General features: G+C 36.5%; 1 protein-coding gene across 5 annotated transcripts in view; it reads right to left on the reverse strand.

Moving 5' to 3' along the window:
- fam13a (family with sequence similarity 13 member A) overlaps positions 1-12,568 on the reverse strand; it is a 57,237-nt gene that overhangs the window by 12,865 nt on the left and 31,804 nt on the right. For all 5 annotated transcript variants that reach the window (XM_051870021.1, XM_051869275.1, XM_051871597.1 and 2 more), the window contains 6 exons: positions 12,311-12,352; positions 11,992-12,153; positions 9,998-10,154; positions 7,093-7,160; positions 6,512-6,551; positions 298-400 (listed from right to left, as the gene is read on the reverse strand). In XM_051870021.1, the coding sequence (XP_051725981.1) occupies positions 298-400; positions 6,512-6,551; positions 7,093-7,160; positions 9,998-10,154; positions 11,992-12,153; positions 12,311-12,352 (572 nt within the window). The remainder of the gene's footprint in view (positions 1-297; positions 401-6,511; positions 6,552-7,092; positions 7,161-9,997; positions 10,155-11,991; positions 12,154-12,310; positions 12,353-12,568) is intronic.

A 12,568-nucleotide genomic window follows, 5' to 3' on the forward strand; every position in this document is an offset into this window, starting at 1 on the left:
GCTGTGGCTCCAACCTCAGTATTTACAACAATCATTGACTCAAAAAATGCATTGCTAGCACGCTTTTGCAATGCAAAACAAGCCTCTATAGACTAAACGTAACACAGTATGCAATGCATGAGGAGGAAAACAGATTGCAGACTGCATGTAATCTTCTTCCTGTTAAGTCACTTAATAAGATCCACTGCATGAGGACACAATGTGGGCAAGGCAGACTTGCAGCTGCCGCCCATGTGATGAGAGAGAGACAGCAACAAAGTGAGAGAGACAAATACAAAAAAAAAAAAAAACACTAACCTGCCCAGTTGCTGTCGTCTGTCAGAGTAGAAAGGTCCAGTCGAGGGACATCGTCGCACGGCTCTGCACCACTAAGAGCCTCCTGGATCTTCATGGCAGGCGTCTAGCAGAGAAAAGAGTGAAGGATAAACACCAACTACACCAGAGTGGGGGTAGTGCGCTTCTTAAGTTGAGCAATACCCTGCCTGCGCCTGCCCCCGTCTACTTACAGGCTGGGAGGAGGCAGGGGGCGGCACTGCAGGACAAACCCCTACCTGCTGATTGGCTGTCTGCCCTGCTCAAACCCCACCCATGTTCCTTTGAGGGTGGGTGTGGTTAATTTTATGTTCTTTTCTATCTCTCTACCCCTCCCTTTCTCTCTGCGCAGCTGTGTCCCAGTAGCTGAGAGAGAGAGAGAGAGGGAACATGCCGAGCACGCAGAGCACGCAGGCAGAAATGCCTTCCCAATCATTTCACTTTAGCATTGCCGGGACTCTTCCCTCTGTTTCGGCAATGATCAATCACGCAGGAGGGGTTGTGAAGGGCGCAGACACATCTAATCCGGACAAACGTGCAACTCGGTCACTCGCACAAACACACACTTCCGCCACTGGGGCGTGGGATGGGGTCTATTTTTGGAGCAGATGGGGACTTTTTCCCTAACTACAAAGTGAAAAGGAAGTTGCAAATAAAACAAAGATTATTGGAAATAGGGCTGTCATTAATGATTATTTTGATGAATAATCAAATAATCAGTAATAAAAAAAAAACAGACCTAAGCAAAGGCCTAAGCCTTTAAAATGACTTAAAATACATATATAATAACAATGAGGAAATAATATTTGGTTGAAATAAAGTTATCAAAAGCAAGTATGGTTAGAACGACACTGTAAAAATACATAATATAGGCTACATAATATAAACAATCATCTTATGTACATTATGTATTATAACAAATGCCTGAAGAGGGCGGCAACGGCCTGGTGTTGTTACACTTTATAGCAGATCAAATCCTTGTTTAATACTGGCCAAACTACATTTAATTCAAATGTCCACTTAATCTTTAATATTTGGCCATTTGCGAATAGAATGGATATTTTTATATAATTTGCGATAGAAATGCTACAGCCACGGTTATTTCTTGAACAAGAATATGTGGACATGAACACTCAAATAGAGGGTTTAAACTTTTATTTTGAAATCGCGATGAACTGTTTTGGATGTTTAAAAAAAAACATACTGATGTAGCCTATTCTCCTGTGTTGGCGTAGGTTTATAAATGATTTACCTTACAAATGTGATGAAATGGCGCACAATGTGTTTCCAGATGAACGTTATAAGCAAACCAAACTCACAGCATATGTAAAGACGAAGTCTGAGACGCGCTTCACTCATGTAAATAAAAACGGCTCATGTGGAGCAGCATTTGTTGTGAACGGAGCCGCTCTGAGACGCACGTACGTACGTAACGTGCACGCATGTAAATAAAGCGAATACCGGCTATTAAACCCACAGCGCATATATTTAATTAATTTAATCGCAGCCTTTGTGAATTTACAATAACACCATGCTATATTAAGATTTCTAAATAGCTTAGCCTTAGAAAACGGTCTAATAATGCGGTTCATGTATTCTCGTCCGTGTAATGCGCCACTTCCGGTATTTTGCCGGTTATTCGACACTGGTAAACAGCATTTGAGATTTTTTTTTTTTTTTTTTTTATTTTTTATAAATCGAGTACTCGAATCGAGGAATCGTGACAGCCCTATTTGGAAATACTCTTTCAGATTTTCTACTTCAAAAATTCACATTTAATTCGGTAGCACTTTCCAATAAGGCTCATTAGTTAAACATTAGTTAATGTATTAACTAACATGAACTAACCATGAGCAATACATTTGCTACTGTATTTACTAATCTTCGTTAACGTTAGTTAATGAAAATACGGTTGTTTATTGTTTGTTCATGTTAGTTCACAGTGCATTAACTAATGTTAACAAGATTTTAATAATGTATTAGTAAATGTTGAAATTAACAGAAAGATTTAAAAAATGCTGTATAAGTGCAGTTCATTATTAGTTCATGTTAACTAATGAACCTTATTGTAAAGTGTTACCTTTAATTCAGTATGTTAATTACCAATTGTGAAATTTACCAGCAATTTCTGAGTTAAAATTGGTTCTACACCAAGTTTTTTGTTTTTCCCCAGTGTACACGCCGTGCATTACTGACAGCATGACAAACAGTCCCGTTTCGTTATTACGGCACACATGGCTTACTCATGCTAATGCAACTGGATTTGAAACGCACTTGGGCCATTGCAGACGTGCTATTTTTGGCGATGTGATTTTTATTACGTGCCTCATCATGGTCCATAATTGCAACACTGCTGATATTGTGTCAATCCAAACTTAGAAAGAGGACTTTGTGCTGTTTAAAGTTGTGCACTTGGCTCTGTAAAATACCTCTGCCAACGTGCCAACAGATGTGATGTTTATTACCACCAGAGTAGATAAGGAACAGAATGGGAAACAGACTGTCCAGACTTCCTGAATGTGATAAACACTGCCACTTCAATGCAATGAGACTAAAAGCAAACATTTAACCTGAAATGAGCCTCATTGCACAAATACACACTCATCAAAACTGAAAAATAAACACCAGCTCATGAGCAGGCTAACTGCTTATTTAAAACGAGAATGTGTTTGCAGTACGAACGTAAACCTAATGTATATACAACGTCTACATGCTTTTGCTTAAACCATGACGAAAACGACTTTAAGATCTGAGCGTTGGAAGTCAGTTGACTTAGATCAACAGGCTTTCCACAGATTTACAGCCTTCACATGATGTTTGTCCCAGAAAAACACTGACTAAAATCTCTCCAATCAAGGGCAATCAACAGTAAACAATTCATCAGATAATCTTCTTGTCATCATCTGTTCACGTTGTGATTAAAGAGGTGACAACAATAATGAGATTATATGGCTGATGAGATTGGAGTTATTATGGATATAAATATTTCAATCTACGCTTCTCATCATATCCAGAGATGCCAAAACACCAGTAATCTTATCTAGAATCTCAAACTGTGGCCCAAAAGCTCTGAAGCAAAGGTTTTTTTGAAAAGTTAGGGGGAAATAAATAAATAAATAAAATGTTCATAATGCATTCATTTCAAACAGTGTAATCCTTAACTAAACTTACTGAAGTTGAAAAAGTTAATGGTGTACTTAGTAATGTTTTATGTTGGTTCTCATATTCAAGCCACTACAGAAATGCTATATTCGCAGTCAGCCAAGATTAAGATCACAGAGAGTCACCAAGATTAAGCGAGTAATATTCAGCTGGTCATGTGATCTCAAAATGACAGACCCCCATTTCTTTATGTACTTATAAAACTTTAAATAAGGACAAAATTATGGAGTACACCTTAAAAGAAGCCATTAAATATGAAGCTAAGACAAAATTATGAATTTACCAAAAAAAAAAAAAAAAAAAAAAATGTATTCATTAACGAATTGACATGCTCAGTATAGAAACGAAACTGTCAGAGACGGCTTTAAACACTGTGGTTAACTGATAAAGCTGTAAAGCTCTGCATATGAGTGAAGGATTGTGCTTTTCAACACGTTCAAAGAAAAAAAAAGTCTCTAATCAGCTGCCAGTATCAATGAGATGGGAAGCACTTATACCACAATGCATTGCGCACGTGTCACTTCTGGGTACAACATGTTCTAACTGTTAGAGCGCATGAAGTAGTAAGATCTCACGCATGACATGCAGTGACACACAATGGCAGCGAATCATGTTTGGGCTTAACAAAACCAATATTCCTTGTTAAAAAATAAATAAACGTCTTTGAAGGACAAAGAGAAAGAAAACTGAATTGCTTGATTTCTATCTTATTTAGACTAGACTGTTTTACAGACTGAACCGTCGATAGACAGAGGATGTTCGTGACTATATCAACTCTTTCATTGAACCTCAAAGTATTTGAACGCTTGAGTCACTCTCAAAAATGCATGAATGTTGTTGTATCAGTTAAACAAACAAACTGAGTGACGTTCATTTTAAAGAACAATAGGCAGAAGCACTACATTTCATTTCAAGGAGTTTGTTAATTTCAATCTTAAAAATGAAGGTTCTAAAAGGAATGCCATAGAAGAACCAGTTTGGGTTCCCTAAAGAACCTTTCAGTGAACAACTGTTAAAAGAACCACTTTTCTTAGTGTGAAGAATTTGAAGAACCTTTTTCCAGTATAAAGAACCTTTTGTGGAATGGAAAGATTCTATGAATGTTAAAGGTTCTTCATAGAACCATAAGCCACTTTTCCACCATCGGGCCGAATGTGTAACCGTTCCGTTCCGTGCCGATCCGGACCAGCTGGTACAGTTACGGTTTCGTTTTCCACTGTGGGGTTGATAACGGCCGCTCTTTGGAACGTAATATAAAAGCGTAAGTCGTTGCCTTGGTAACGTAACGGTTTACTTATGATATGAGATGTAATAACGACTGCATTATGGCGGATGATTAGATATTTCTTTTAATTTTATTATTAATGTTTTTTTACTTCGCTCAAATAGAGCGCTTACCCAGCTATGGAGAAACTGGTAGCCAGGCAACAGACAAGTGACCAATCCTGTGTGTCGACATCCTTCACGGATTCTACCAGCACGATTCAGCATGGTTAGACATCCGTGCCGAGAATGGTTTGTAATCGTGCCATGCTGTACCAGTCTCAAGTGGAAACACAACTGGAACCGTTCCTTACCATTCTAAGAACCGTTCGGCCCAATGGTGAAAAAGCGGCTATAGATGCCAATAAAGAACTTTTATTTTTAAAGGGTTAGTTCACCCAAAAATGAAAATTCTGTCATTAATTACTCACCCTCATGTCATTCCATAAGACCTTCGTTCATCTTCGGAACACAAATTAAGATATTTTTAATAAAATCCAATGGCTCAGTGAGGCCTCCATTGACAGCAAGATAATTAACACTTTCAGATGCCCAGAAAGCTACTAAAGACATATTTAAAACAGTTCATGTGACTACAGTGGTTCAACCTTAATGTTATGAAGCGAGGAGAATACTTTTTGTGCGCCAAAAAAAAACAAAAACAATTTTCAACAATATCTAGTGATGGGCAATTTCAAAACACTGCTTCATGAAGCTTCGAAGCTTTACGAATCTTTTGTTTTGAATCAGTGGTTCGGCACGTGTATCCAACTGCCAAAGTCAAGCCCCCCAGTCGTGAACCATTGAAATTTCGAAACACTTATGACGTAACGAAGCCTCGTTTGCTAGTTTACGAATCACGTGACTTTGGCAGTTTGATACGCGCTCCGGACCACTGATTCGAAACAAAAGATTTGTAAAGCTTCGAAGCTTCATGAAGCAGTGTTTGGAAATCGCCCATCACTAGATATTGTTGAATAAAGTCATTATTTTGTTTTTTTTGGCACACAAAAAGTATTCTCCTCGCTTCATAACATTAAGGTTGAACCTCTGTAGTCACATGAACTGTTTTAAATATGTCTTTAGTAGTTTTCTTGCTGGCAATGGAGGCCTCACTAAGCCATCGGATTTTATCAAAAATATCTTAATTTGTGTTCCAAAGATGAACGAAGGTCTTACGGGTGTCGAATGACATGAGGGTGAGTAATTAATAATTGTCACAGCTTTATAAACATGCAGGAAGACGATTAAAGCTGATGGTTTGGTCTATTGGCACGTTGACATTAAACGGCGCCAGAGCCCAGATGGCATGACAGCAGGCTAAAGGTAGGTGGTGGTCCAACAAATCCAGGATGTTCTCACAGTAACACCAACAGACACAATTGTTTGGATGCAATTCAGATGCTCTTCTAATCGCTTTATTCAAAGACCTGACAATGTATATCAGTGTTGACAGTCTTAACACCGCCGTAACAGACGATCACAAGACATTGTGAAAGCCCAAAGATTTAGTACGGCTATCTATTTGGTGTCCTTCCTGCAGGTGTCTTCTCACCTAAGACAATAAGCCACTCACTCAAGTATCTTGTTCATCTACATTTTTCTTTAAAAAACAAGGCTGTTATTACATGAACTTGTCTTGGTAAAAAAAAATAAAACTATGACCGGTACTCAAACAGGAAAAAAAAACAAGATAAAGAAAGCAGGAAAGAAAAGTAGGTTTAGGGCAGGAAATGTGATACAGAAAAAGAAATGCAAGAAGAACTACACTCACCTGAATAAAATTTAACCCGTGTTCCTTTTGATGGTTCCCCCTAAAAATATACATTTCATTAGTGATATTATAATGGCATAACATTGCTAAAATGATATATGCACTCCTCAATCTGTAAAGATCAGACTGAAATGATCAGGGATATTGTTTAAAAAAAAGAATATTGTTTGAAATGCTGGGATCCAGTGTGCAGAGCGGTAGGTGCTACACACGGTCAGAAACAGCACAAGATTTGACCTTCAGTGATTTTACTCGTATTGTTAAATGAGAGTGTTTAGATATCCATAATTTATGACCACCAAATAAGCAACATTGTACTGTAAATGTCATTATCATATGGTAATGTTTTCAGGTTTCTGATCTCAGAAACCCAAGGGTCTCAGTTAAAGAAGCTTAGTTTCAACAGATGTTTTTTCCCCCAATAAATTCAATAGATTTTTTTTTTGGTTGAGTTCTGAAAGTTACTCATGTTGCTCTCAAAAGATCAAGGAAAATTTCATTTCTCATGATGTGATCTATTTAATTCTACTGCCCAACATACATAGAACTGCACATAATGCATTTAGAGGTGTTTAAATTACCTGTTATCAGCCATGTTTTCTGTAGCATTTCTATCGTATGCCCCAGGTGGCACTTGGCAGTCCATTAGCTAGATTTAAAAGAAATCCAACACGTATGTTCTTAATATATTAACAGTAGGACAACAAAGAAAACATAAACCAACATTAAATAAACATTAAAATAAATAAAGTAACAGTAAAGTGTGCATGTACAAGTTTTTGCAGCAATCAAATTCAGGGATATTATTATCATGTTTAACAGTTGTAAAAGTGACTGGACAGTATCCACCTAGTGTAACTTCAAATATATAAAGTCTAGTCAGTGAATATTGCGTTCGTTTAAATTCAGCAATTATTTAAACTATCATTGAACTGCTTTACATAGTGTAGGGTCCAAAATCTGAGAGTACTAATGAAAAAGCTTAAAACTCACTTTTTGCTGCTGATTTTTTTCCCCTAATAAATTCGGAGTACATCAGTTTGGTTGAAAAGTAGAATTAAAAAACAAACATGAACTTCGTGATTTCTTAGTACATCATGTTTAATGCATTTGCTTTAATTCTAGGTTTACGGTTACATTTTGATTTTTTTTAAAAGTGTGGTGTCAGACTTGTGTCTACATTACAAACTGTTTATCTAATTAGATTGGTTATCTGCCATTAAAAGCCCATACTGGTCGACCACAAGTTGGCCAAGAGATGTTTTAGTATAACCGAGACATTACTAAGACGTCTGTAATGGTGTCTAACGCGCGTCACTGTGGTGTCCCGACAAATGCTTTGAACACTGTGGTCCGATCAGCTGAGGTGAATCCAAAATACAAACACACACGTAGTATAAACATGAGTCAGTGTCTTTGTCAAAACACTATTCCCATAAAAGCAAACCTGCAATTTACCTCCAATCTTCCAAAAAGATGCATTAAGAAGGGTTTTAAGATAATTAGCTATTCCTGTCACTGTTTCGTACCACACTTTAATTAGTGAGGGTTTTTTTTGGGGGGGGGGGGGGGGGGGGGGGGGGTGTCAATGACCTTCAGAGTACTGAAGGGATAGTTCACCCAAAAATGACAATTCAAGACAAATGAATGTCATTCCAAACTTGCATGACTTATCCTCAGATCCACAGAAGAAAGTATTTCGAAGAATGAGTCAACTGTTTTTGTTCATATAATGAGTGGGGCTCAAAACAACATTGGACCAAAGACTATACAAAGATGATGCACTCCTATTACTTATGCATGGGGAAAAACTGCAAAGCACAATATGGTGGAATAAGTCCCGCCTTCTAAACAAAAGAGCCAATCGCTGATTGATAAAGTCATTGCGTCACTGCAGCTGCCGTTAGTAGCTCTAGGTCCCATAGAAATCTGAGACGCGCGCTTACGACTGCACATGCGCATTGGCTGGTATAGTCTGAAAAATATGCTTTTTGAGCATAAGAAACAACATACATGGGACAGTTCATTTCAGATTTTGTTGCTTATCTGAAATATGTTATTTAATTGTGAGTTCGGCGAGCAGTTTTTGAGATTTCAGGATTCCCCCATTGGATGACCGAAATAGCTGCACGAAGGCGTTGCAAATATGGCCGCCGAGTGAACAGACTTTTCTTGAAAGGGACTGATTGGACCCATTGACTTTCATTGTATTGACAAAAAAAAAAAAAAAAAAAAAGTACTGATGCAATTTTCAAAATATTCCAATATAGTTTGCGTTCCATAGAAAAAAGTCTAAATAAAAAAATAAAAAAGGTAATTTCGAGTTTCCGTCTCACAATTCTGACTTTTTTTTCTCAGAATTGCAAGATTTAAAATCGCACTTACGAGTTATAATGTCAGAATTGCGTGATATAAAGTCAGAATTGCATGATATAAACTCGCAATTGTAACTTTTTTCTCAGAACTGTGAGTTTATTTCTTGCAATTATGACTTTATAACAAGCAATTGCAAGTTATAAAGTCAGAATTTTAAGTCATAAACTCGCAATTCTGAGAAAAATGTCAGTCTTTTTTCCCCTCACAATTGGACATTGTAACATGCAATTCCGAGTTTATATCTCACAATTCTGACTTTATAAATCGCAATTGTTAGTTTATATCTAGAAATTCTGAGAAAAAAAGTCAGAATTGTGAGATAAAAAGTCACAATTACCTATTTTGTTGTATTATTTATATTATTTTTATTACATTATCATCACGGACCAATGGTAGTACAAAGGTGTTTTGCAGCTGGAGTGAACTTTTTCTGAGAGTTCGCTTTGGCAAGCCATTTCAAACTCCCAAAACGAACTTCGTTTTGGCCTGATTTTGTTAGAAATGATATCACATCAGTTTGTTCTTCGATTTCACTCGAAGTATATCAGGGCCTTAACTGCATTAGCTATTATAAACGAACAGTAAAAATCTGATTTCTTATTGTTTGTTCATGTTTGTTCACAGTGCATTTGGATTTTAAATATTTATTAGTAAATGTTGAAATCACCATTGACTAAAATTAATAAATGCTGGAGAAGTATTGTTCATTGTTAACTAATATGGTTAACTAATGTGAACAAATGAAAGCTTACTGTAAAGGGTTAATGCATATGTTCGCTAAAAAATATATTTATTTATTAGGGGCAAAAGATTATTCAAAAACACCATTTGGAAACACTCCAGGTGGTTTTTAAGTGGTTGTACTAGGCTGTTGCCAAGTGGTTGCTTACTGGCCCAAGTCAAAAGAGCCTATTTTATTGTCCGCCAAGTGAAAACTAAGTCTTATTGCATGAACTGTGGGACAGGTTACACTTCTAAACTGATTACTTACGGTTCGTGGTTTATTGAAATCACTAACCCTTAGTAAGTGAAATATTTATAGTGATGCTTGCCTTGCTTGCAGAAAGACAAAGAAAAGGCCATGGAGATGAGACTAAAAATCAGACTTACAGTGAGGGCGTCCTGGTTGTCAGAGAGCTCAGTCAGTGTGGGACTGTGTTTGGGCTTCCTGTTTCTCTGAGCCTCGTGTGGCAGCAGGAGACGCCCGTCAACCTCCTCTGTGACCCTCACACCCGGAGACGGGATGTTCTCTTTATCACCCTCGACCCTGAGAAAGAAACAGTTCACTTTCAGACACCACAGAATGAAGAGAGATCAGCCAAGGACTTCCTGTGCTTGTCCATTATTCATGGAATCAAATCATAAGACGAGAGCAGAAATGAACCCGTTGCTCTGATACCTCACCTACTTTAAGCAGACGTGACTGTTTATTTACATCTGTGTAACACAGCACAACTGTTGAGCCACTAATCTAATGTTTTCAGTGTCTCTGTGGATAGTTTGCTTAGAGTTCGTGTCAACAGGATTAGTTCGATCGCTCTGAGATCCAGGCTTCAACGACCCAAGCTGGAATTGAAATTAGAGTGGATGATAGTGATTCATAAAAATTAACATCTAATGGGTTTTTTTGCTTGAATCACTGCGATTATATGGGATTAACTAATCATTTTTGTTAGGTTACAATTAGCTATAAACTGACATACATTATATTAGCCAGGCCGATTGGATAGTAGATATTTGGCCATTTTAAGATTATCAACAATCATCAGATATTTATGGAAGCTTGTTTCCGCCACAGAATAAAAAATAAAAAAAGATAATTGCGATTTTTTAATCACACAATTCTGACTTTATAACTCACAACTGCGATATAAAAAGAAACTCACAATTCTTAGAAAAAAAGTCAGTGTTATAAAGTCAGAAGTGCGAGATATAAACATTCTGAGAAAAAAAAAGTCAGAATTGTTAGATAAAAAGTCAATTATCTTTTAAATTGTTTTATTTCATAGATATTCATATTCAGTGTCAGCTTGGACATCCTTGTTAGTGGATTTTTTTATTTATTTTTTTAAATATTTTTAGTTTTACAATTCAAATATTTTGAATGCCAACTTGCTAAATGCAAGTTTTCTGTGCATCTTATGTGCATATATCATAACATATAAATTATATATACACCATATAAATTATATATAACTGTATATGATGTAGGGGATGCCAAAAGTCTGAGAACATTTGGTCTCAAATTATTGAATTTAGCATAATTTGCCATTAAGTTTCCAAAATAAATAAATAAATAAATAAATTAATACAAATTAAATAATACACAAGGCTGCGTTTATTTTATATAAATACAATAAAAACAGTAATATTGTGAAATATTACAATTTAAATGTTAGAACTGTCTTCTATTTTAATGTATTGTAAAATGTAATTTATTCCTGTGATCAAAGCTGAATTTTCAGCATCATTACTCCAGTCGTCAGTGTCACATGATCCTTCAGAAATCATTCTAATATGATGATTTCTTATTAATTATCAAAGTTGAAAACCGTTGTGCTGCTTAATATTTTTGTAATATTTTTAGAACATTATAAATGTCTTTTCTGTCATTTTCAATTAATTTAATGTATCCTTGGCTTGCTGAATAAAAGTAATTTCTTAAAAAAAAAAAAAAAAAAAAAAAAAAAAAAAATGTACTGACCACAAACTTTTGAAAAGTAGTATAATATAATCTGGTCAACTCAAAGTGTTTGTGTTAATCAGGTTTATTCAATTGTGAATTGATATCAGAGATATAACCCAGATCACAATCACAACAAACAACTTGTTAATTGTAGTGGGAGTGGCTTTAGAGATTGACATCACAGATGTTTATTGCAGTGAAACTGCCAAAGGCAAGTCGATGAAGGAGTTTTGATGAGCTGCAAAACATCTTGGGCAACTAAGAACCATGTGACGTTGATTAGAATAAGTTTACTAAACGTTCTACGATGACCTGGATAATTCACTGCACAGACAAGCTGCCATGGCGTTTGGCTGCAGCCACACCAGAGTCAATACAACCCAAGAATAGCTTTATTTCAGGAGTAACCTGCTCCTACCTGAAGTTCTGCTCCTGTTCTCGTAGATGTCTCCTCCTCTCTCGGGCCGTTGTCACAGGAGATGAAAAGTGGGCAGTCGGATCCAAGCCCTCTGAACCTGTGTGCATGTGTGTGTTGAAGAGGTGCTGCTCGACTGCTGAGCGAATGGTCTTCTCCAGAAAACTAGGCAGAGAGAGAAAAAGAGAGAGACATGTTAATGGTCAAACGATGATTGCTTTAATTACCTGACAAATGGAACTCTTCTGTCTATTTAGAAGACTGACTAATCATTGATTCAAATAATTGAATTGTCATATTACGGCACTGCTTAATCACTTACTTTGTTAAGTCAGATCTGCAGTGTCTAGGAGAGATCTGTGAGCTAAAGAAAAGAACAAAGAAGAAAATACTAAATTATTAAGCTTAAAAATTTGCTTTAGTTTTTGTTCATATAATGAAAGTCAGTGGGGCCCAAAATAGCATTGGACTCACCGACTTGAAAAAAAAAAAAAAATTATCAATGCAATTTTCAAAATATTTCAGTGGTTGGTTGCCAGGACATTGCTAAGGTGTTCAGGGTGTAGGCATGTGACGGTAT

This window comes from Ctenopharyngodon idella, chromosome 1 (genome assembly GCF_019924925.1).
Source record: "Ctenopharyngodon idella isolate HZGC_01 chromosome 1, HZGC01, whole genome shotgun sequence".
In the NCBI taxonomy this organism is placed as follows: Eukaryota; Metazoa; Chordata; class Actinopteri; order Cypriniformes; family Xenocyprididae; genus Ctenopharyngodon; species Ctenopharyngodon idella.